The sequence below is a fragment of the Sceloporus undulatus genome, chromosome 6 (assembly GCF_019175285.1).
Source record: "Sceloporus undulatus isolate JIND9_A2432 ecotype Alabama chromosome 6, SceUnd_v1.1, whole genome shotgun sequence".
Classification (NCBI taxonomy): Eukaryota; Metazoa; Chordata; class Lepidosauria; order Squamata; family Phrynosomatidae; genus Sceloporus; species Sceloporus undulatus.
Window position 1 is genome coordinate 55194512 of NC_056527.1, and position 26878 is coordinate 55221389.

Sequence of the window (26878 nt, forward strand, 5' to 3'; positions counted from 1 at the left end):
AAGTAGCTATCCAAGGTGCCAAATCCTATCCCTAAAATAGGTTCAGTACCTTGGATATCTCTCAAAATTCCCCAACACTTGGAATGGATTCAGTGCCCCATTGAAATGGGAGCCGTCAGCTGTTGCTGTTGCCTGACCTTGCTTTCAACCTCCTGTTCCCTATATTATTCTTCGCTTAGCAATTGACCATATTAGATTATCTGTAAACAATCCCAAACACCTTCCTAAAATGGAAAAGATTCTAGTTTAGTCCACTCCCCCCCCACACACACACACATTCTGTTATTACTATAATCTGCCATCAGCCTTTGTGACTGGAGATAGTATCCCTGATCTGACAAGATCTTGCTTTAGCCACGCTGAAGAGCCATTTACACCACTGTCACACAATTCCTCCCAAGTGCCATAGAGCATTAAGAGTGGAACTCTTGGCAGCTAAAGGTCACACAGTCAGGTAAATAGCAATGGCAAATCTAAGTGATGGTGAAAGAAAGAAGGGATGGGGGGAAACAGCTGCACATCTTTCTATCTCCCTTGGCAACAGCATCCTGCCAACAGAAAAGCTGCCAAATAATAGCTGGAAAACAGAATGGGATATGCAGTGGAAAATCAGAAAAGAGAACGAGTTATTTTAACAAAGAAATCCGAGTGATTCACATATGCAAGAACATTACTCCATATCTACCCACCCTGGATTAAGAAGAATCTTTTCCATTTTTGAAAGCTGTATGAGATTGTTTACAGATAATCTAATATGGGCAAGTGCACTCTCTCTCTTTGTTTGTCTGTCTGTCTGTCTGTCTGTCTGTCTGTCTGTCTGTCTGTCTCTCTCTCTCTGTGTGTGTGTGTGTGTGTGTGTGTGTGTACCTATCTACAGCAGATGTAGGTACCAAGGATCCTTGGTATCCACTGGGGTTTGGTTCCAGGCACTGCACCCTGTGGATACAAAATCTGAGGATGCTCAAGTCTCATTATATACAATGGGGTAGTAAAAATAGTGCCCCTTATATAAAATGGCAAAGTGAAGGTTTGCTTTTTATACATTTTTTAAAAATGCTTTCAAGCCATGGGTAGTTGAATCCATGGATGCATAATCTGTGGATACAGAGGGCTGACTGTACTCCTTATTTGATGAATTTCTGCAGAAATTTACAGGAACTCCTATTTTGTCTAATTTCTAACATCCTATAGCAACATCATATTTGGTATTAACAGAGTACTTCATGAAGCATGTGTATTACCTCAGTAATTCTTATTGCAAGAAGAGACAATATGATGCAATGGTCAGTGTACTGAACTTGGACTCCAGAGATCCAGGTTCTAGTCCCCACTAAGTCTTGAAATTCTTGGGAGGACCTTGGCCAGTCACACACTCTTGCTCAACCTAAATTGTTATGAGGATTAAAGGGAGAAAAGGGAAAACAGCCTTGAATACCCCTTCAACTCATGGAAGGAAAGATACATAAATACTGCTAAACACAATGTGTGCAAACACAAAGCAACCACAATACTGTAAGGCAGATATCATCCCCCCATAATGCAGAAAGAATGGTGTTTCGTCAAAGGCCATAATTTTTTAGCAGAAGCAATATTTGAACAAAAGAGAACCCATCTCACCATTCCTGGTATGTCTTGCTACTTCTTGTTACAGCAGAATTGCACCTCGGTGGGTTATGCCAGTTAACCTGCCTTCTCTAATCTGGTCCCTTCCAGATGTTTTGAACTTCAACTCTCTTCTGCCTTAGCCAGCACAGTCAATGATCACGAATGTTGGGAGTTGCAGCCCAAAATTATTTGGAGTGCACCACATTGGGGAAAGCCTCCCTTCAGCATCTGTTGGCTCTGGCTAAAGTGTAGACTTATCATCCATAAGGTCTGTATTGCCTAGGTCTGCTCTTTGTTTAGCTTACAGTTGTAAACTGCTTAGACACTGCTTAGGCGGTATGAAGCAGTATATAAATTAAATTAAGCTTGTTTGTTGCTTAGGCTTTGTAGCTCAACTGTCTTTTGGAGTAATAGGCTGTTCTTGGTCTAACTGCTCTGAATCAGATTCTTCAAATGCCACAAGATGAATTATGATACTAAGCTATGCATTCTATTGGGAACATATGCACACATAAGTTTTCCTTATGCATGTTTTTGGGTGCTGTGGGGGTTGATATGCCGTCCTTCTCCAGCACTGGAAGACACCACCCCAATGTACTGAAAAGCCCCTGGAACTGCCCCATATGGCCACTCCATTCTTTATTATTATGCTTTATTTATATAGTGCTGTAGATTTGCACAGCACTGTACATAGAAACAATAAAATAGATAAGAGTAAATATAACTTTATAGCAAGCAGGCAGGCTCAAAGAAGTGTCTGGCTTTGTCCCCGTAACTAGATGCAAAATTATGACATTGACGCTGAGATATGCTGGGAATCTGTAGGGCCGTATAGGGGGACTTTAGGGGCTTTTCAGTAAATGGGAGAAAGGGTATCTGGCTCATTGAAACATAGGCCTGCATGTGGCTTTACACTACACTGAGCGAATGTTGTATTGAGGCCTAAGTAGACTGTTTGAGTCAGCAGTGTGAAACACTGCCAGAAAAGGCCAATGCAGTTCTTGGCCATCAACAGAGCTATACTGCCCAGATCAAGGAAGTACTAGCTTCACTCTTTTGTTTTGTTTTGTTTTGGTTAAACCACAGCCAGAGTGTTATTTAGTTATGGGCACCACATTTTTAAAAAACTATTGACAAGCTGGAACATGTCCAGAAGAATGCCATCAGGATGATAAAGGGCCTGGAAACCAAGTCCTATGAGAAACACTTGAGGGAACTAGATGTATAGCAGGGAAAAGCTGGAAAGGTAGTATGATAGCCATTTCTAAATAACTGAAGGGGTGTTAAGTGAGCGCGTTTGATTCCTGCTGCTCCAGAATCTACTTTAACCAATGGTTTGATATGACAAAAAGGGGATTCTGACAAAATATTAGGAAGACCTTTCTGATGGTAAAAACTGTTCAATAGTGGACTAGACTATCTCAGAAAGTGGTGGGCTCTGTTTTTAGAGCAATGGACAATTGTCACGAAAGTTTCAGCTGTAGATTCCAGCACTGACAAGGGATTGAACTAGTTGACACTTGGGGTGTCTTTCAACTCAGTAATTGTGTGACTTCGGAGAGAATTTATCAGAGCATGGAAGTTTGAGAAATGTGGCTCTGGAACCTATAGCTAGGAAGAAAATGCTGCACAATGTCCTCTTTTTTTACCCCTACCATCAAGACATCTTAATCTTATAATGAGCTAGGAAGAGAAGACCATTCCGATGTCATTAAGGCTAACAAGAAATGATAGAGGCTTTCCCTTTCCGTCAGATAATTAGCTAGGCCTATCTTTTCAAATGTTTGAGAAAAACATTTCTCAACACATTTTTTCATAGCACATTAGACATGCATTGTTTTGTTAGGTCACTTCACTTTGCCTATATGTCCCAGTTTGGAGGAAAGTATATGTGTGCTACTCTGATTCTAACAAAATGAGAGTGGTAGCATCGTGCCTGGTGGCTTCCGAAATGAGAGAAAAAGCACAATACTGTGTGTATTATTAGGTATATATTGGCCCCAATCTGTTATAGCTTTAAGACCTCAGAAAAGAATTGGGTCAAGGGAACTTAACTTAGTACAGTATTGGGTTGTGTCTGCTTAGATATGACTCCCATTGAGTTCAGTTGAGCTTACTCTCAAATACATGGGTAAGACTGCGTTCCAGCACACCACACTGGGATCTGTGGGACTTATTTCTGATGTCACAGAAATGCATAAGATTCCACTGTAAACTACTGTTTAGTGGACTTTCTTTGTTTATCCAAAGCTCCTTCTACTCCATTTATTCTGAACACATCTGCTTTCAATGTTACTCTACACAGTTAATTTTCCTTTTAACCTAATTTTGAATTTTCCATACATTTAGAGCAACGCAATGAAGAAAATGAAAAGAAAAAAAGGGGAGGGACAACTTGCACGAATCTGATGGTTACTTATTTTAAACATCAGCATAACAACAAAATTCTTACTTTTTCCAAAGAGCTCATGCATAGGTCTCTGTGTAGTATACTTAGTATACTTAGAACAACTCTGTAAGGTAGGCTAGTCTGAGACTAGTCATAGTCCCCCAGTTTCAAAGCTGAGGCTAAAATAAAAGTTTGAACTGTGGCCTTTCCTTTCCTAATCTAATTCTAATGCCAGGGATGGCGTACATGTCACACCTTCCAGATGTTTCGGATTTTGACTCCCAACATGGCCAATAGCAAGGGGTTAAAGGCATTGTAGTTGAAAACATTTGGAGGAGCAAAGGTTCCCCAACTCTACTTGATTCTTTTGTAACCTGCCTTGGGTCCTTATAGAGGAGAAAGTTGGCATATATATAAACAAAAATAAAGACACCAATGGTGAGAATAACACCTTCTGAGATGCAACTGGAGATCCTGCTACCTTCCAGATGTGGATGGATTCCGTTTACTATCAGCCCCACCCAGTTTGGCCAGTGGTGAAAGATGATGGGACTTGTAGTTGGACAATACCTGAAGGGCAGCATGTTCCTCACCCATCTTGTAGGACAGTGGTTCTTCACATTTGGTTCCAGCCAGCATGGCCAATAGTTGGGGAATCTGGGATGTGAAGTCACAAATATCTTGAAGGTCAAAGGCTGAGAGTCTTTTGTCTGGAATTGAGGAGACTTCAAACATTGTGGCAGGGCATTTCCCACCGACTGGGGCAAGCATGTCTCTTGGAGCACTTTAAAGGATGGAACCAGAGAGAAAAAGAGTGAGCGGCAAACACTGTTTAATTTTGCCTTTCCCAAAATGTGATCTTCAGTTTACTGGAGAGCAACCAAGTACACAGATCAAAACTCCCCATGGATAAAATCTAGACGCATGGCACCAAACCACCCATCAGAGCGGGAACAATCTGCTTTGAATATAAGAAAGAAGGCAAACCCAGGAGGACATGTCACCATGATGAAGCCAATGCTCCATTTCCATCAAGGAATCTTCTCTCTATATAAATAGAGATCACTACACTGTTATACTGTAGTGCTATTATTCCACTTTAGGTACTGCTGCTGCCTCCTGTAGAATTCAGGGGTTTGTGGTTTATTGAAGCCTGAGAGCTCTCTGGCTGAGAATTCTAAAAGCTGCTCCCTAAACTACAAATCCCAGGATTCCCCAGGAGAAAGCCGTTGAAGTTAAAGAAGAACAATAGCGCTATAACAGTGTAGTGTGTGTGACTCTGCACCCTCAAGTGCATCTTGAGCAAGAAAAGGTGGGAATTCCCACCCACTGCTCACATACACACACCACCGAGCTATTATAGCACTATTATTCCACTTTTAGTGCTATGGTTGCCTCCTGTGGAATCATGGGATTTGTAGTTTAGGGAGGGACATTTAAGATTCTCAGCCAGATTGCCCCTAGGTTTCAGTAATGCAGGGTGACCAGATGTCCTCCTTTATCAAGACATGCCCTGCTACATCTCAATTTTCTGTCCAGGAGGAATTCCAAAATGTCCTCCATTTTGAGCACAACTAAGAAGCATGGAATTTACATTTACATGAGTGTTTCTAGCTTTTCTATGGTCAGGTCCTCTGCTTTTCTTTAATGTCCTCCTTTGCAGTGAGGACAGCTGGTCGGTCACCCTGAGTAAACGGCAAAGCCCAGAATTCTGGAGGAAGCATTCTGTAGCAGATATAGTGGAACAATAGCACTATAACACTATTATCACACTGCACTCTCATAGCACTGCTATTCCACTTTAACTGCTCCGGATACCTCCAATTGCATTCTGGGATTTGCAGTTGAGGGAGGGGAACTTAGAATATTCAGTCAGAGATCTCTTAGCCCTCAATGAATTACAAACCCCAAAATGCAACAGTAGGCAGCCAGAGCAATGAAAGTGTAATAGCACTACTATAAGTGTGTAATGTGGTAATGTGGACACACAAAAAACCAAGCAACACCAGTATAGCGCTACTACACTTGCTGGGGTTAGGGGCACAGGACCCCTGTGAATATGGAAAAACTGCAAATAACAAAAACACTGTTTTTATATGAGAGAACCTCTCTAGGAATCTCTAGATCCTCCAGTGCAACTCTGTGGTCAACATCTGTCAGACATTGACCATAGAGTTGCGCTGGAGGAGCTACAAAGGCCTAGTGGAGTGTTCTCTCTAGGAATCTCTAGGCCCTTCGGTGGTTGAAGTTGACCATAGAGTTGCACTGGAGGACCTAGATATCCCTAGAGAGAACATAGTAATAAAATCTGTGAATAAGCAAAGCTGCAAACATAAAAGCCCCAAATATGAGTGCTTTCCACTTTTAGTGCCTTGGCAAGTTGGCTGCCTCTTGTGGAATGCTGGGCTTTGTAGTTTAGGGAGGGGGAAATAGAGAGAGAGAATGAGCCAAGCAACACAAAGGAGGAGCCTATCTTATGAGGGAGCACATAAAAAGGGGGTTGCTTAACTCCCAAGGCGCTTTAGCCTCACTCTCTAAAAACCCTTTCCTCTGACTCCTTCACAAAGGCGCGGGAGCGCGCGTTCCATCCTGCCAGAGGCGCATGCGCAGCGGTCCTCCCAGCCATTCTCTGCATCCCAGGCATTCATTCTTAGGCAGACTCTCCTGGAAGGAGGTTGCAATGCTTGGCTTCTCCTTGGCTGCTATGGCATAACAGCCCCCTCCCCGCCGCCCCCAGCCTGCTGTGAGCAGCTAAGAGATGTCTGCTGGCAAGTCCAAATGATATTTTCAGGTGAGTGGGATATTTTACCTGGATGCAGCTAGTGCTTAGGAAGCAGTTCCTTCCTCCCCACAGATGCCTTGCTTTCTTCCAGGGAGCCCCTCAGAATGAATGAATGAATGAAAGGGGGAAGAAAACTGCCATGCCTTGCTTTTTCATGTTAATAAATGCACTTCTTTCCGCTCTCCATTGTTCCTTAAGGCTCTGCAAACCCAAATGGCATTTCTTGGTAGATTTGGGACTGGTTCTCCTATATATATATATATATATATATATACATATATATATATATTCTTTTAGCAACAGGGCTTGGGGAGGGGTGTTTTCCTAAAACTTGCCCAAAAGAGCAAGTGTTGGAGCACAAGATGTTGCCCTCTTTGTAGCTTAAGATGGAGAAAGATGTTGCCCTCCTTCCTTGAAGCCTAAGCTTGTGTATCTGTCTCCCTTTCATAGAATCATAGTTAGAAGAGACCACAAGGGCCATCCAGTCCAACCCCCTGCCATGCAGGAACTCTCAGTCCCCCAAATAAGAGGTTCCTGTGAGGAGAGGACTTGACCAAACCAGTCTTGTTTGGGTGTGTTGTGTGTCTTCAAGTTGTTCCTGACTTATGGCGACCCTAAGACAAACCTATCATGGGGTTTGCTTGGCAAGGTTGGTTAGAAGAGGTTTGCCATTGCCTTCTCCTGTGGCTGAGAGAGTGTGACTTGCCCAAGGGCACCCAATAGGTTTCATGGCCAAGCTGAGAATCAAATCCTGGTCTCCAGAGTCGTAGTCCAATGCTCAAACCACTACGCCACACTGGCTCTCCTCCTTAGGTTTGCTAAGGTTCAGTGGGGTTTTACCCCCCAGCCTTTGACTCATGAAAGCTGGCTTCCTAAACAGCACGCGAGAAAGTAGAGAGATCTCTCTACATACTGATTCTACAGACTTAACACGGCTGTGTCTTTGAATTCCACCAAACTGCAAGCTGTGAAATATGATCAGGCAACCTTCCATGCTCAGCCCCACATGAAGGGAGGGAGGGGGGTGTTATAAGGGTGTACTATTTTTCAATAGAAGAAATAAATGATTGAATGAAGTCTCCCAAGCCTGGTGCAGGGTATTGTGAGGACAAAAGCTTGCAAAGAAATGAGGAGGCTGATGGCATTCACCGGAAAATAATTAGTTTAATCTTGTCACTGTCTGCATTTCCCCAGCAAACCGTCTTTGTGTTTAATCTGAGGCACTTTGATTGTACGGCAGTGAAGTAACTGTGAAAGCAGTGGGAGTGGGAAATGCTCACGAAAGGCATTGTTTTGGAAAATAGATATTTTCCCTTATTACTTTTATCATTAACAGAGGGTTTATCCATACACTTATTTCTGAGGAGGTGGCATCCACAGTGAATCACTGCATTGTCACATACAGATAGTAGCCCCCCCCCCACAAAAGCCTCCAAAATCACCTTACCAAGAAAAGAAACCCAAATGGTGTGTTAAACTAATGTTATGAGATTTGTGGAGCAGGCTGAAAGTCACATGTGGCCCATTTCACAGAAATGATCTCCACATGAACATCCCATGGGAAAGCCATATCATGTCTGCCAGCTACTTCAGAAACAACCATATAAATGGGCTCTGAGATTGCCATTAACTGATAATAGGATTTCATAGGGACAAAACCGCCTCCCATTTTGAACTCTTGCAGCACCATCTACATTTAAAAGAGGTTACATAAGACTGCACTCAGTTATTTCATAGTGCAATCTAATAATGTCTGTTTGGACATTGGTCCCATTGAATTCAGCGATTGCTTACTCCCATAGCCTAGCAACCTCAATATACAAAGGTTATTTTTCATTTGCCTTAAACAGCTGTTACAAATGTATTGTTCTCTGTCATTTCCTGTGAAGGTTTCTCGCAAACTGGCACCCTCCATATTTGTATCATTTTCCATCATACATAACCAGTGTGAACCAATGTTACTGTAATCTGATGAGGCTCCAGACAAAATAGCCTCTTTTCTTAGTCTGGGACAACTAAATGAAGATAGTGGTTGGGTCAGTAGGTCTAAGCAGAAAAATCAGTTTCGACTTTCTACAGCAGCACCATTTTTCAAGCACCGCTGATCAAAGAGATTGTGTATATCCTGCCATCGTGTCTGAGACTGGGCAGAGGGGTGTCACATAAAGAGATAGAGGAAAGGACTCTTGACTTTGGAATGCTAGACCAAACCCTTTGTTCATAACTATTCATCATGAAAAATGCCTATATAATCAGGTTCAAAAAACACCCACCATTGAGTCTTATGTCATCAAGCCTGGCAGAACTGGTGGGAAGTACCCCCAATATTTCAATGATATTGGAATGGGACACTTTGATAAGCTGCCAAAAAAAAATCTGCTTGACTAGTCAACTTAATGATGTAAGCTGAAGGGTTGGGTAAAGCTCTGTGTAACACAATAGTCTAAAGTTGATGTAATGGTGTCTATTTCTAGGACTCCCCACATACACAATACCCACAGCAAGCTGTTACTGTGGAGATTCTCCATTCTGTAAATGCCATGTTTAAATGTTTTGAACCATATGTGCTCTGATCCCTGATTGTTAGCACAATTGCTCTGTAAACCACACACATTGATGCCCAAGCACTCCATCTATGTGTCTGACACATAATGGGAAAATTTATCTGTGGTTGGGTGGACATGCAACATTGGATAAGGGGTTTTGCTTAGTGCTGCGTATAGGCACCATAAACCTGAATCAGAGATGGGCTTGTGCTGCTCCAGATCCAGTCCTGGCCAGCACAGCCATTGATAAGTAATGGTGAGAGTTGTGGATCCATCATAAATTGCCTCTGTTCCCTGCCTTTCTTTTCAGTAATCTGGCAGCCAGACTTTATTTTTTCTTTTCAGACTGTCTGATCTCTGATATTGAATTAGGGTTTAGAGTGGAGGAAAAATGGAGTTTAGTTGACCTCATGGTTTTGAAGTGGAGGAAGTTTAAGCTCCTCTTCCATTCATCCTTTTGCTCTTAAAAATAAACACACATAGTGCCATTGATTTCAATGGGTCACAGGCTTTATACATGAATGAGAAAGATAAGTGAAAAGCAGGCATTACTGGTACTACTGTCTAGTTAGGTTTTTGTGCTTCCAGTAATAAAGTGAGGACTAGCTCTCTTCAGACATTTCCATTTTTGAATTTAATAAATATTTTAGAAGAGGGAGAATGCTAGCCTTAACTCATAATTTCCATTTTGGACACTCCCTTATGACTGACATAAGATCATGAAGAGGAGAAATTATCACCTCAGTGACCAAAGACTGTAGCAGAGTATGTACAATATTTAATCTCGCTGCTTCTCATGACTGATGACTGGATGAAACTCATAATTTTTAATAAAGGCTCTAATATTCATATATTTATTTGGACTATCTTATTGAAATTGATAAATTGTGTTTCTGAGTCACTACAGTTTGTTGTTGTTGTATTCCTTCAAGGTGTTTATGACTTATGGTGACCCTAAAGCAATCCTATCATGGGATTTTCTTGGCAAGATTTGTTCAGAGATTTGGCATTGCCTTCCACTGAGGCTGTGAGCATGTGATTTGCTCAAGGTTAGTCAGTGAATTTCATAACTGAGCAGGAAATCAAATCTTGGTCTCCAGAGTCATAGACCAACACTCAAAACCACTATGCCATGTTGGCACTACAATTAGGATATGTAAAAAAGTTATATTTGTCCTGTTTGAGATTTCATATTAGAAATACAGCTTTAACTATTGAGAACTGACTACATTCCTTCAGCACCATCTACAGTCCAAATATGAATTCAAACTTACTTATCAAGTAGGCTCATTGAAATTATTATGACATAAGCTTGTCATGAGTCACTTTTGTTTCATTGATTTCAATAGGTCTGTTCTACAAATGGAGAAATCTAGATTTAAACTATTATAAAATCAAATGTTTCCCTTAGTAGTGAAAAGTTGTGATATGTGAGTATAAGTATAAAAATACTTCTTGATTTTAAAAAACAACAATGTTGTTCTTTTTATATTTTATTGTTAATACCCCACCTTCCATTACTGGGTATACTATGCCCTCTTTGAATACTAATATGAATGTTTTCTGAACCACAAGTTTGGTGAGATAGCATTGGACAGCTGCCACTGTTACCCCTCATAACAGTGGAGGAGCTGCTTTGTGGTGACAATAAACCAGTGGTCTGAAGGGAAATGTGTCCTGAAAAGACCTTGACAGATGATGTTAAATAGTTCTGCAGAAGCTCTCCAAAGCAGCCTTCCCCATCCTGTCACCCTCCAGATGTAATGGACTGTAACTCTTGTCTCCCCCGTTCTGGTAGGCCAACTCAACTGGAGGAATGCAAAAAGCAGCCCTTAAAGCATCCTTTATCTTTTGTGGGAAATGGATACTACAGCATTGTAACTTCTCAGGATTAGGTAGTCAAATATTTTGTTAAGATTTTAGAACTCCTTCTTCTTGCCACCTCTCAGTAACCACAGTGAATGGAGATCCAGTTTCGGTCAGTGCGTATGTGTTGCAGAACTCAGGAAACTTTCCATTGGAGGATGCTCAGCAGATGTGATGTGCTTTCATGCTCAGATGATAACTGATTGCTTCAGTGTGAAGGAATTTTCCCTCTAGCTTGACCGTATGGTTTGTTCGCCTTTTGCCTTCCACTGTCATGCATGACGCCTCTCATTTGCTTGAGCCATCTGGATGTGCTTTAACTAATGGTATTCCTTGTCCTGCATTTACCTCTGGTTTGTCTGTCTCTTATATGCTATAATCTGGGGGAGAATTTTGAAAAGTTATTCCAAATCCCTTGTCAGCATGGCCATTGGGGATTCTGGGAGTTGTAGTCCAAAGAGTAACTTTTCCGAGCTTTGAATCTGGAATGAGGATAGATTACCTTTACACTCTCAGGTGGTACAGACAGTGTTGTGCAGTCCAAAGATGTATTTTCATCCTGTACAGTAAGCAAAAGTCTTTCCAAGTACTCAGAATTCAAAATAAGCATCAGTGCCAGTTTTCAGGACACTGTCATGCACCTTAATGGGGACGTTCCAGTGTGAAACAACTTCAAGGGGCTTTTAGAATGAGAGACTACTGTATTGTAGTTAATCAAGAGGTTCTGTTGTGTCTCTTGCAGGCTGAATCCGGATAAAACAGTTTGGGTTTTGTTTTTTAAAAGATCCTACTATATGCTCATCTTGCACCAGACTGTTCATGCTAAGCAACAGATGTTTGGGAATGGCTACTCTTAATAACATGATTGTCATGAGAGACTACAAAAAGCATATGACAATATACAAAAGCATGTAGCAATATGTACTTAATGTGCTAGTTTTAAGGTGCCACTTTTTTTCTGGCAGTAGGCTTTTTCATAGTTATAGATACCATGTGCTTAAGCATAGCCAGTGCCTTATTTTAAAAATCCAAAAAAAGCTATAAATATAAACTGTGGAACATAATCCATACATCTATTGCTACAGTTCTGATTTGCTTATGTATGGAAATGTGGATTCTGGTGGTTAGGAGACAGATAAAACTGCTACAGTTCTGAATCTTGCCTACAACTGGTAATCAGATGTCTGTCCTGACCTGATTAACTGCAGTCAGTATTTTCCCATATGCAAGTCCGTCTTTATTCTGTATGCGGTTTGACTTAGTTTGGTGAGTCAGCGTGTCAAAGTGGATTGAATGTGAAACTTGTTACCAGGGAGACTCAGGTTCAAATCTTTTATCCACTCACCAGAACGTCATGCGTAGCCTTGAGCTTGTTACTCTCTGTCTTAGACTAATCTACCTCACATGTTTGTTGTATGAATTTTTAAAGAAGGTATCCCCAGGGACTTTCCCCTATCTGAAGCAATAAATGAGATATGTTAGTATGGAATTAATAACATTTTACCTTTACACGTTCACCAACTCATAATGTGCCTTAGCAAATTATAAATATAAGCAAGAGCATGGAAATCCTTGTTAAATAACAGTAAGATGTGCATCCCTTATGCCAAGCATGGGGAACCCTTGGACTTCTTGATTTTTTTTGCCTAGAGCTCCCATTATCCACATCCAGTGATAAAGATTGTGGTGTTGTAGTCTGAAATATCTGGAGTGTTAAATGTTTCCTAGTGTCACTTACAAGCATCTCTATAGTCCTTTGTAGTATTTTAAAAAATCAAAGCTATATTCTGCACCAGAGGTCTGGAATACATACAATATTGTATACCAGTAAATTGACTATGATGCAGGGAGCTAGTGTGTGAGGCATTCTCCTCTGTTTTGCCATTACACAAGATAGTTCCTTATTTGAGAAGGATTTGTATTTGAAAGATTCCCTGCTCCAATTCCAGTTCAAAGATAAAGAATCCTAAGAAGGAGAGTTGAGGCCAGGGGGGCCAGATACTATACAGTAACTGCAAAGGAGGACAAGGCACCACAAAATGTAGGACATTCAAGAGTGACATGTCCTGGAAAAGGAAGGCTCTTGGTCATCCTGGTTGAGGCCTTGCTGATGCTTATACAAAACAGGGACATAATTAGTTGTGGATGAGAATATTTTTGGCACAAATCACTGTTGCTTTGTTGCATGACTTAAAAATTAGGAGCACCAGATGAGGTGTTGCAACTTTTTGATCAATTAATCAATCCTTTTATGCTTTTGCCACATGTGTGTGTGCTGTGCTTTACAAAGGGGGTGAAATACTAGTTTTGTGCAGAGACATTTTATACATATTGTGGAAATCCATTGTGGAAACCTCAATAGGAAAAAAAGCACATCTGGAGCTACAAAAGCTTGAGGTTAACAAAATCTTTGTATGCTGTCGGTATGTTAAATCAGCTTGTCTTGTTAAGAACCAGCAGCTTAGTGAGACTTCTTCACACCTTTAATCCACAGTTAGCAACTGGACAGTCTTCCTTATTATGGTAAGATGCACCATATTTCTATTTGAAGCAGGAATGGGCAACTTGTAGCCCTCACAGATGTGATAGGACTCCAGAACCCATTAGCACATGGCCCTCATAGGCAGTAGCTCAGGTATCATGGAAGTTGATCCAGCAACATTTAGAGAGCCAGAGTTGTGAACCCGTGGTTTAAAGTATAATAAATATACATGCACGCATACACATTCATTTTGTCCTCTTTTTTTGGTAGTGCATTTCTTTTTGGGGGGGGGGGGGGGTATCTAACTGGCCATCCTGCCTCTGTTCAAGACTTGTTCTTCACTGTTTTTACAAATGTTCTGCATACTTTGCTGTCTTTCACTCCACTTTCTCTCTCACCTGTCTTTCTCCAGGTATTCTACTGATCTGGGCACTGACAGAAGAACTAGTGTTTGCTGTTCAGGTACTGTCTCCCAGCTTGGGATCATCTCGAGGCCTCCTGACAGACAATATCAATATCTCGGCTATGGGGACAGCTGGATACAAAGGCCATCACACAGCCAAACCTTTACCCACAGCAACCCTTGTGAACTTTCATTCCACTAGCGCAATGGAAACTTCTGCTTCTCCTGTTGGCCAGAAGAGATCAACCAGCAGCCATCCTGTTGGCAACAAAGGACCTCATCACCTATACAACCAGAGTGTTTTGTTTTCTGGAAAGACTCACCCCAAAGGGAAAACGTTTCAAATTATCCATGAGAATTCGACAGAATTTACAGAGCCTTATCTAAAAACAGAACTTCATTCTTCTACCACGAGGAACTGGCCTACAAATCATCCATTTCTGCCTCAACCTACAGCTCAGAGCAGTCATAATAGCACTATGCTGGTAAAAACCACAGACTCGATTGCTTCTTTCCACAGTGATATCTTGGAAAGCCTTAGCAAAACAGAGAAGGGGAATTCGTCCAAACTGGTTACACAAGAAACAAATCACACTGTCCCAGTGGCTGGCCCTTCAACTACTCCTGAAAGGGTGACAGTGCCTTTCAAAACCCCACGGTATGGCATATGGGATATTCTGAACAAAAATAACTCTTGGGTCATCTCAAGCCCAAGTACAAACCAGGCACCCTTTTGGGCTAGTCCTGGGGGTACTACTACAGCAGCAACTGTAGCAGCCGCAACAACAACAAAAACCACCACTGGAACAACATTTGGTCATTCTGGTCAAACTGGCATAGATGCAAATGTTTCCTCATTCTATACAACAGGAAGCCCCAGCCATGGGACACCTATCACACTAAATCCTTCTGGACACAACACCAGCTTTCCAGACAATGAACTCTCCACGGAGCCCTCCACATGGCTGCCAAGTTCTCCTGCCACGGCAACAGGAAATTTCCTGAACAGACTAGTGCCAGCTGGAACACGAAAGCCTGGTATGCCTGGAAACATTTCTCATGTCACAGAAGGGGACAAGCCCCAACACAGGACAACCATTTGTCTCAGCAAAGTGGATATAGCATGGATCATCTTGGCCATCAGTGTACCTGTATCATCATGCTGTAAGTTAAATGTCTGTTTCCCCTCTCCCCCCGATAGTTATGATTTTGCTTTCACTTCACAAGAAGACATGGCTTGCTTAAATCCGACTTGATCCCTGTGCTAACAAGCCACAAACTACCACCTGAACCTGTGGATTGTTTTTAAGTAACCAATTCTGGTTTATTGAAACTGTGGCTTGTCCTTGTCTTGTTTCTCCAGCTGTTAATCCTGAAGCAAAAAGTTGACAAAAGGGGCATGGGAGAAACAGACCTGAAGCAAACCATACATGATGAATAGAAGCCAAAGATTTGTTGTTCCTCTGCCATGCAGTTCATGGCTTAAGCAACAAACCATGGCTAACATCTGTTATTGTGATGTGAGGATGTGCTCTGTATATTAGGTATACATAATACAAGAATCAGGGTAACTTTCACTTGAGGAACACCTAAGTGCCTGATTATTGAAGAACTTAGTGCTAAGAATTCTGTGTTTTTCCCTACTAGTTCGATAAAACAGCTATTCCCAACAACAGTGAGGCTATAAATTATAACTGAAAGGTTAGCAAGTGCTGCATTCCCTCATGTCCTTGGTCCCTTATTGGATTGTGTCCATATAACACCACTTGCAGATGTAATTCAGAGATCTCTTTCCAGGGTATGTCTGCCATTATGAACTTCTGAGGTGCAGCTGCAGATGACTAGCACTATTACATTATTTGGCCATGAAAAGCCCTAAGTAGCCGGCAAGAAAACAAAATCTTCTGCCCACACTGTCTGTTTTCTCCCTCCCCTCCCCTCCTTCATGACTCTTAGTTTCTGTTTAATAGACAGAGTAAGACAGGGTGGGGGAAGAGCACTGGTTAGGTTGCTTTTCTTAATGGTCATGCAAACACTGTCTGGTATAATTAATTTTCTCTTCTATTGATGGATATTACTTCACTGGAGTTAATTATGGCCAGAGCCAGTCTATCAGGGGAGATTAAGGGATTTGATTATGGAGACCCTTGGAGTACTGCATTTTAAATCTCCTTCTCCAAAATGATTAGCATACTCGGCAACAAAAAAAACATGTTAATTCTTTTAAAAGGCTATAGGGTTAATTGCTGGGGAAAACATTGCTACATCCCCCCCCAAAAGGGGGAACTGGAATTTTTTTGTATCCATTGACAATACCACCTGCATTTGAGCAGCAATCAAACATTAAGTCTCAGGTTGTTAAATTCTTCTTCTACCTGGAGTCCAAAATAAATTTATATGGCTTAATTTCTACAACACTGTAATATGTTCATGGGAGGTGGCTAGGCTCAGGGGGAAGAACCCATTAATACAGAGGGGCTTTAGAATTGTGGCAAACAGTGGGCAGAAGGACCCAAATTAAATTCCTGGCATACTCAAGCGGGATAGAGTTTAATTGTAAGGTAGATTACCCTACTCTCCTTTGGAGGCAGAACTTGGAAAATTACTTTATAGGTAAATGAATACAAGGACATACTGAAACCATCTGCAGGTGAGCAGAAGCAGAATGTAGAATTATGCATAGTGACTGGAATGAAATGTCAATTTCGTGCCTAATAGGTAAAGACTGAAAAGAGCATTTACCAGAGGAGTACAAAACATATCTCCCTCTTCAGAGGATGCCGTTTCAAACCAGACAAATTGTCATTGCCAGCAAATGGACCACAGATCCTGGACTAGAGCAAGAGTGGGTATCATGTGGCCTTCCAGATGTTGTTGACTTACAGCTCTCATAAGCCCTAGCCCCTATAGTTAATTGTGAAGGAGACAGTCCAACATTTGGAGGGTCACATATTTCCCTATATGTGCACTAAATGAGCAGTTGAAAAGCTCCTGGTGTGACTTAAAGGTCACATTTTCATGCTTTGTTGTTGTGAAAGCACCTACAACTGGTAGAATTTGATCACACTTCCACATTTTCCTGGAGGGGTTTGTATGCATGCACATAAGAGAACTGGACATCTATGTGACTTACTCACAAATGGTTCCATGAATCAAAACAATCTGAAGTGCATGCAGCCTCTCCATTCATGGGTCGCTTTGCATGCTGGATGGATGTCAGCCAAAATGTTTTCAAATGTGCATGCTCTAGGAGCCACCTTGTGGACAGACAGCTCTATCAATACTTGTTCAAATTATTACTTCTTAGACCATCTCCTTTGTGTTCTGGCAATACAGATGGCCATCCATGAATGTGGAAGGACATAATTGTAGGTTTGAACAACAACAAAAATGGTTTGCCCAATAACTTTGTACAGTGAGAATTCTTGGTTCCATTGAAGTACAACCTGACCAAGTGTTTCATTATCAGAACACTCTCTCGCTTTCACTTTGTGGGATTAACAAAAGTACCTCCTACTTTTTAATAAGTGGAATTGGTAATGGCAGAAAATTCTGAAGAAGTGGTAGTCTTAAGTGAAATATTACCATCTTTTGTTCACTTTCTAGACTGCAATACCTATGTCAGATCACATTCTTTCTCTTGAATATTTTTAAAATGTAAACCATCTTACATGCCTTGTCAGGAAGGTGCTATATAAATGCATAAAAGAAAGTAATTAAAAACCCATTCTTGATGCAGTGGCAGAGGCTGACTAATCAAGAATCGATGCAAACTAAAAATGTAAATACAATGGGCCCTTGTTATCTGCTGGGGTTTGGTTCCAGGACACCCCCGTCAATACCAAAAGCTGTGGTTACTCGAGTGCAATAGAAAAATAAGCAAGCAAGCGTTTTCTTTTAAAACTTATTTATATTTATACTCCAAAGAGTTCAAGATGGCAAACGTGACTCTTCTCTGCCCTCAACACTTTGCCATGTCCAAACAATCAACGTATGCTTGGAAAGTCAGTTTTTGAAAAGAATCATTGCCTTGCCTATTACTTGTTAATATTTTTCATTGCCTTGCCTGTTGGTCAAATTTGCTTGTTTTTTATTATGATACTTTTTATGTTTTTACTCTTTTAAAAAAACATCCATCTCAAAAGTAAGAATAAGCCCTAAAATCTAAGAAGAGGGAAATCCTTTCAAAATACCTCCAAATGCATTGTCTGCTCCCAAAACATGACAAGACAAAATAATGAGTAAATGTTATTTGCTGCCTGGAAAAAGTAACAATTTTGCCAGATGTTATGTTACTGTACAAAAGGAACATGTTTAAGTCCTCATTACCCTGAAGTTTAAGCATTGTAATTTTTTTTGTTCAAGGCTCTGACCACCAGACCATACAGGCCCCTTGGATCCAAGCCCCCATTCATAATCATTGCAGGGTTTTGTGTGTGCCTCAAAACTTGCTCAGGTTTTTGGGGCAGAAATCATAGAGGGAGAAAAGAACTGATTGCTTACCCAATGTCCAGCAATGCTTTTACAGCACTGCAGTCTTTGAAGCTATTTTCTGTCTCCTAGACTCATAGAGTTGGAAGAAACTGCAAGGGCCACCTAATCCAACCTCCTGTTGTGCAGGAATGGACAGCTAAAGCGGTGGTTAAATAGCTTTATGCACTGGACATTGCAGTGGTACATGGCTGCACTATTACTTTTTATTCTGAAAAGTTTATTCTTTCATAAACTGTATTCTTTTCCAGTTCTCATTCAGGGAACTGCCCACTTCGTACATCAGTTGGAATTCATGGCATCACATCATCATCACTGTATAATCTTTCACTTACAACTTGAGAATGATACAAACACCCACTTATTCAAGTCACTTTTCTTGTTATTGTAATGTTAGATAAATAACTTGGTTATTCATGGACAAACCAGTTGTAGCTCCCTTGTGCCATATTTCCGACAGTGCTGCTCTCTCTTCCTAAAGAATCACCTCTTATGGAACGCTTCAGCTTCCTGTACAACAATAATTGGCTGCAACAGACCACTTGGTACATGGGTTGCATAGCAAGGAGGTTGCCGCCACCTTCAGGACATCAGGCAAAATACAGATACAGCCTGCAGGGTTTCTGATGAAGTGAACTGAGTCCACAAAAGCGTATGCTGGAATTTCTCCCACCACCCCCCAGTTAGTCCCAAAGGTGCTACTCGATTAATTCATGTCTTTTGGGCGTTACTGTTACACAGTGACCATGGCAGGCTAATTTCTGCACCTAATCATTATATTTTTAAAACTTAAATCAGGAGATTGGCAGTCAATATGTTACAGAAGCAAGAGAAATAATATCTGAACTAGAACACCTTGAAATATATATGTACAAGTTTGTGCACATGTGGAAGCATTCATAGGGAGCTGAGATGAGAAAGTGTCAATGCGCTATAGTTTTTTGTGGGGTTTTTGGGCTATGTGGCCATGTCCTTGAAGAGTTTATTCCTGACATTTCACCAGCATCTGTGGCTGGTATCTTCAGAGATGGTTGGCATAGAACAACATTCTAGAGATACACACACACACACACACACAGTGTGATCTTGGGTAGGGAGGAATTTCATGTTAATCTGTGTATTGTTATTCTGTTGATGGCAGGGCCTCAAGGTAGGAGGATATGCAAAGAGGATTAGTGTCTGCTAATTGATGATGATTATCTGCTGGGAAAGACCCTGACCCTGGGTGGTTTCTCATTTGCATTTGCTGTTTTTTTAGGACTGGTAACCAAACTTTGTTCACTTTAAGGTTTTCTTCTTTCTGGTTGAAATTATCCAGATGTTTATGGATTTCAATGGCTTTCCTGTGCATTCTGAACTGATAGTTGTTGGCATGGTCCAGAATTTCAGTGTTATCAAACAGTATTTTATGCCCACGATGGTTTATAACATGTTCTGCTACTGCTGATTTTCCTGACTGATTCAGTCTGCAGTGTCTCTCGTGTATCTTGATTCGTGTTTGTACACTGCATTTGTAGATTTGTCCACAGCTGCATGAATCAAGGAAAACCAGACACTGCAAACACTAATCCTCTTTGCATATCCTCCCACCCTGACATCCTGCCATCAACAACAGAATAATACACAGATTGACATGAAATTCCTCCCTAACCTGGGTCACACAGTATATATATCCAGCTCTCTTCTATGCCAACATTCTCTGAAGATGCCAGCCACAGATGCTGGTGAAACGTCAGGAATAAACCCTTCTAGAACATGGCCACATAGCCCGAAAAACCCACAAAAAACTATGGATGCTGGCCATGAAAGCCTTTGAGTTCACATTGTCAGTGCACTGCTTTCACTTGTCTCTGGTTTGAGATGATGGACACAATGCTCCTCCAAGGAAGATTCAAAGGTGTTTCACTTTCAGATAGGCTGCGTATATGTGATGCCCAAGTAATAGAGGATCTAGCACATAACTATTTCTGCATACACTAAAAGCTGAATGGATAAGAGAGTTGAGGAGGGTCAGTGCTTCTCTTGCCACCAGGAGATGGTTCCTTTTTTAATAAAAGTACAGTACTTACATTGACCCATGGATAAGCTGATTCAGGTATTTTGGGGTCAGTTTTTTGACTTAAATTTGTAGGCTTAGAATCATAGAATTGTAGAGTTGGAAGAGACCACAAGGGCCACCCAGTCCAACCCCCTGCCATGCAGGAAATTACAATCAAAGCATTCCTGACAGATGGCAAACTATGTATAAGCTGGATGGCCATCCAGCTTATACATACATGAATATATACAGTAAGTGAAACAATGTAAAATATATTGGTCAGTGAAATGTCGGTGTCCAACACTGTTCAGCATGGTATTCCTAGAATCATAAATATAGCAGGAGAATGATGGTAAAATGCATTTCCTGATGGTAAAGTGGATCTACAGTAGTCTTCATGAACATGTTTTATGATATTTGCAAGTTTTTCCAGCATCCAAGTCAGTTCATAAGATCAGCTAAATACTTAAATGAATATCCATCTCCTTGTCAGCCTGATCCAATTTGGTCATCCAGGAGGGAAAGGAGTTGTTTCATTGGTTTTGACCAATGAATTACAAAATACAAAGAGATCTTTTGGAATGTGTTATTTATGTTGTGAATGCACTTAACTGTTTAACTGAGAACTAAGTACCATTTATTTCTCAACCACATCATTTGTTTGATGATAAGTTAAGCATTTGCATCATATCATTCTAATTGGGTTTATAATGTTCTTTGTACACCTTTGAATCATTGTGTGTGTAAGAAAAAAGGAGAGGGGGAGAGAATGAAATTAATTGTATGCACCAGAATTATAAAATGTATCACATGATTTCTTTAAAATATTTATCCAGTATTGTGGAATCCAAGTCATTAAAGCCCAAGAAAATGAGAGGTGCTTCTGCAACTAAAGGACAATATAATAACAGAGGATGCAAGGGTAAGAGCACATAGATGGTTACAGAAAGAGAGACCTTAATTTTGTGGGAAAATCAAAGCACTGGAGTAGATACATGAGTGAGAGAAGGAGGGAGACATCAGAGGGATGAGAACTAAGAATTTCATAACACATAGCAAGCGGCATATATCTGCTAAGTTAATTAAGTCAGAATGAGGTCTCATTTTGTTCAGTGAAGCTTTCTTCCCAAAAAGTCGGTTTAGGATTGCAACTCTTTCCCTGTAAAGGAAGGCAAGTGTGACATCATTTGACTTTCCCTTGAAAACTGTCAGGAAGAACAATGATGCTCATACTGCTTAGAGACCGCTTAGTATGGTATGACATGGTGTATAAATGAAGCTGCTGTTGCTATTGGCCCTTCTGCCGCTAAGAGCATGTTTGCACATGTGAGGCTCAATTTGGGGGGGAAAGATTATGCTTCTTTTGGTTACAACTCATAGCTTCTTCAGCATTACAAGGATAGTCAAGCTGTCTTGGTCTGCTGCTTAGCACAGTGAAACCCAAAGGCTGCTGTCTTAAACTGATGTTCTCATTCTCCTCTGCACCACACCAGTTCTCTCCTGTGGAAATAACACATGCAGCAGTTGACAAGCAGTGGAAGAAGTAAGTGTAAACATCTGCTGCTGCTGTTTTCCCCTTACTGTGTCACCCTGCAGACCACAACTCAATACGGTGCCCTGAAACACTTGTGCAGGAAGGTCCTGGCCAATTTCATTCAATGGATTGTGTGTGCCAAATGTGCGAATTCCTGGTGTCAATTCAGTGACTTCCTGTGGGAGGTATATCAGTACATGTCATGAGTGAATAGAGATACCTCTACTTTGCATTCTCAGGTCACTAAAGCCAGACAGATCATTTCTGGATTTAGCTTAAGGCACATAAGAGCCTAGCTCTGCTATTAATCAGAGTGGCACAGTTGTCTCAGGCAACAGATTCTAGATGTTACGAAAGGGAACAGTTCTTGAATTTCTTGTATTTTTTTCCCCAAAGAGATGGACAGAGATGCTTAAAATTAACTTGGTGCACATTGGATACTTTACACCTTAGTTTGCAGGAGGGAGAGTGCATTTGCTTTTCTGCCTCAGGCAGCAAAATGTTTTTGAACATTTTGGCTTACTTACAGAATGAGAAGTATTGACTTAGCTGTGGACTGATTATTTCTAATGGTTAAAGTTATCACCCAATTCTTTTGATTTAAATAAGAGAGCTAAACACATGCTTGATTCTGTCCTACTAAATTAATCAGACCTTGTGCTCTATTTTATTATACTGCAGTATTTCCAAAAACAAAGTAAGGGCTTCCGTGTGGTGCTTGAAGATACTAAACAGGGTATCTTCATGCTCTGTACTATATTGTTTGAAAACTGTAAAATAAAGGCTGCACAATTCTTTCCTTTTACTATATGAAATATTTTCTTTTCCTTCTAAATTTATTCCTGGCTGTTGTAACATATAATGAGGTGCTGGACCAGATGAGGACCAATGGTCCATATTATCCAGCATTGTTCTATGATATTTAGCAGCCATCTTCAGTCTCAATAGACATTCATCTCACCCTTACTTGTAACTTTCACCTGCTCTTCCTGCAGAAGCCAGGAATTAAGTTCTTAGGGGTATTACAGAGGATATATATGCCTGAGCTCTGAACAGACAGGTGTATAAGAGGTAAAGACAAGTGTGCTATAAAAAGGCTCCTGTACATTTAATAGCTGCATAGAAGACAGGGCTCTTGCATCTTTAATAGTTCTATTGCAGAAAAAGTTTCAGACAAACTGCACTGACTGAAATTTTCTTTTCTATAAAGTTACTCTTTAATTCTTTGCGTAACAAACTGCAGCTGTTGAAATTTTCTCTGCAATGAAACTATTAAACATGCAAGAGCCCTGTCTTCTATGAAGCTGTTAAAAGTACAGGAACCTTTTTTGGACAGGTCCCTTCGACTTTTGCATCTGGTTCCTCTGTTGGAACCCAAGCAGACAGTCTCTATCATCTTAAGGGTCGGAGGCTATACTATTGCAGCCCTGTCCTACAGATGATGATGATGATGATGATGATGATGATTATTGAAAAATGCTTTTATCATCAAGTTTTCAAATCGGAGTTGTTTGCAGTGAAACTTCAACTTGGCTAATACTAAAAACTTAAAGAGTGTGGGGTCAAGTAGATGGGGCAAAAGGAGCAGCCAGAGGCTGCTCTCACCACAGTTGCTGTCCTGAGACCGCAGTCCTGAGGCCAGCCACTCCTACAATCCAAAATGGGTTGCCAGCAGGAGCGACTTTTTGTCGCTCCTTTTGTGGCTGGGTTTAGGCCACCTTAGGCAGCCTCAAAGCAGCTTCCAGGTGGTTAGGGGGCATGTGTCATTTCAAGAGCATGCCCCCAAAGCACTGGGAAGGTGCTTTATTTGGCCTGTTTGTTTCAGGCCTGTGACCATTTTTAGTGCTATTCCACTTGAGTATTTTTAAAAATCAATGAGTGCTATTTATATGTAGTGAAACTGTATCTTTAGTCTGCCAAAGGCAAATGTGATGCATTTTAAAGCAGTGGTTCCCAAACTTTAGTCCTCCAGATGTTTTGAACTTAAGATTCCCAGAATTCCTGACTCTTCGCCAAATTGGTTGGGGCTTCGGGGAGATGAAGCCCAAAACACTTGGAAGGCTAAAGTTTGGGACTCACCATTTCAATGCAACATACCTATAATTTTAGAAACCATAAACCAAACATTTTCTAAAGGCTTGCATGCAGATTTAGCTACAGAACTTAAACAAAATAATCCTGTATCATGGCCATTTAGTACTATCTTTCTAGGTGAAAGTAATTTTAGATAGCCATTTTAAAAAAATAGAGCAATAGAGGGTTTGTGGGGGGAATGTGAGCAGAAAACAGGTAAATTGAATTTGAACTGCTGCCGCCTCATATGGTAACATATGGCTTTTTTATACTGCAAAGAGAATTCCTGTCTCCTTAGTTTCTCCTTATGAGAGAGTAAGAAAGAAACCACTTTATGAATGTCATCCATAATTGTTTGTGACTAAGTAAATGAACTATGAATAGTTAAAACTGTAGTACCAGACATCTGCATGGTGTGAGGTTGCCACAGCCCCAATCCAGCTGAAGAAGGGGCAGCTGAAGGCCGCCCCTTTGGGGTGGTTTGTACAGCCCCATAGTCCCTCACCATGGTCCATACTGGCTGGCACATCTGGGGTTTGACTCACAATACCTAGAGTGCCAAAAATTCCCCACTCCTGCATTAGAGTCTGAATTAGGAATTAGCAGGGATAGATAAATGACAGCAAGAATTCTATCTGAGCATTGTGATATGCATCATAATAGCCTGCAGTTTTTAATTTGACTGGAATAATAACAATCTTTCTGTTAATTCAACAGATAGATTTCTAGCAGGAGCATACAAATTCCTTTGAATAAAGACAGGCATTGAATGAACCCCATCTGATTAAAAGTCTTACTATAGGAGTGATCCCTGCATGCCAATAATGTTCACTTTGTCTGCTGAGATGGAGGATTGTCAGTTTAAAACTGGGGCCATTTTTACAGTTCTGAGGTGATGAAAAGTATTTTGGTTTTGTGTAGTTCTTGAATGTTTTTCTCAACCTAGGCATTTTAGTTATTTTTCCCATAGTGCAAACGATATTTAAAAATAGGTATTCTGTGGGCCCTAATTAGGTTGCCACTGTAGCTAAAACAGTCTCACTGTTGGTGGAAATGCTATACATAAACTTGTTGAATCACGAACTGATTTATTTTAGATTATCTAGAGATGACACTTAAAAGTTTTCCACTGCCTCCTTTTTCCTTGGGCAGTACCTCAGGCTGTGTACACTGTGGAGCTGTTTTTGTGGTTTTCTAGCCACCACTGCCACTGATATTTTCAACAGCAACACAGTACCTAGCAAACCCTCTATTCCCTTTATTCTGACCTCTGAATAGCTTCCTTCCCAGCTACTTAGCTCTACTTGATAAACAGCCAGCATAGCATACTGGTTAGAATATCAGCGAAGGACTGAGGAAACTGTTTTCTCAACATTAAGTTGGCTTCCTCTCTTATTGTTGTGAAAATGCAGTTATTTTTGGAACTAGGACATTGCAATTTAGCTGTACAAGTGGTGTGAGAACTCTTGTAGCACCAGTGATTATGAGCATTGCAGTGGTCCATGTCATAAGTACTGGAGTAATGATAAAGGGATTTGGACATTGAAACAAACTAGTCTAGGATGTAAGCATAGGGAAGCTTACTGTCGCTATAACCCACCTGGATGCAAATCTACCAGGTTACAGCCACAATTGTAGCATGTATCTTCACTAGTACACTGTGACCTCTTTTGTCAGTTTTCTTTCAAAACAGAGCACTGTCAATGCTATGATGGAGAAATTTCATCCCGTTGATATTGGGATTAGGGCAGGCCCAATCATCAGGCAAAATGAGATGAGTATCTCAGCCAGTAGATGCTGGAGAACAGCCCGCTTGTCACATCTGTTCCTCCTGAGCTCCCTAGCCTTTCCTGGCCTTGGAGAGTAAAGCTCTGTGACTCAGTACCCACAAGTGTAGTGGAGGACCCTGCCCTATTGTTTCCACTGAAGCAAAGTTCAGCTGCCAGTGCAGCCAGCGTTGGCACATGGAATGGGGAGGCTGCACTACCTTATCATTTGTCTCAGAAAGCAAAATGTCTTGGGCTAGGAATTGCTCCTAAAACAGGGATAGGCCACTTTATCCCCAAGGACCCACTGTAGGCCCCACCGGCTCCCAAAACATCCTCCATCAGCTAGATATAACTATTAACATATTGTCAAAACAAAAAAAATCAGTCCACATGTATAGCTCAACAGACATTTGCATAAATCACTAACAGGATGCCAGCTGCAGTATCCCAAGGCGCCCCATTCATAACATCTGGCTCAAAGGAAGGACCTCCCCAGTGCCTGTTTGGCTCTGGGAGCATCCCAGAGTATACAGCTATTCCAGAAGGGATGTATGCAATTGACCATTCCTGATGCTGTTCCTATTGGGAAGATGAGGGCAGGGAATAGAACAGGAAGTAAGTCTTACCCAGCTGAAAATAATTCCTGTGTTTAAATTTCCGTAGCTCCAAAGGGCAAAGAAAGTGTGCCTAACAAAATGATTGAGATTGGCTTAGATAAAATTGCCAAACTACTGAAGCCTTTTTGATAATAAGAGGATGATAAGGGATCACTTGATTCAAATCAAAACAGATGTGATTATGTTCTCGCACACTCACTCAGATGTTTTGTTAAGAAGATAGCATGCTGTGAGAACATTTACTCTTGGTAAAAGCAGTTCAGGAATAGTCTTTGTTGTGATG

The 26878-nt window shown here is 41.0% G+C and overlaps 1 protein-coding gene across 5 annotated transcripts in view; it reads left to right on the top strand.

Moving 5' to 3' along the window:
* The window catches only part of TMEM108 (transmembrane protein 108), a 229958-nt gene that overhangs the window by 196300 nt on the left and 6780 nt on the right, over nt 1-26878 (top strand). For 4 of the 5 annotated variants that reach the window (XM_042470995.1, XM_042470996.1, XM_042470998.1 and 1 more), the window contains one exon: nt 14083-15237. In XM_042470995.1, coding sequence (XP_042326929.1) covers nt 14083-15237 — 1155 coding nt within the window. Of the gene's footprint in view, nt 1-6653; nt 6786-14082; nt 15238-26878 lie in introns of those variants that run through there. The other variant, XM_042470999.1, reaches the window with a different exon arrangement.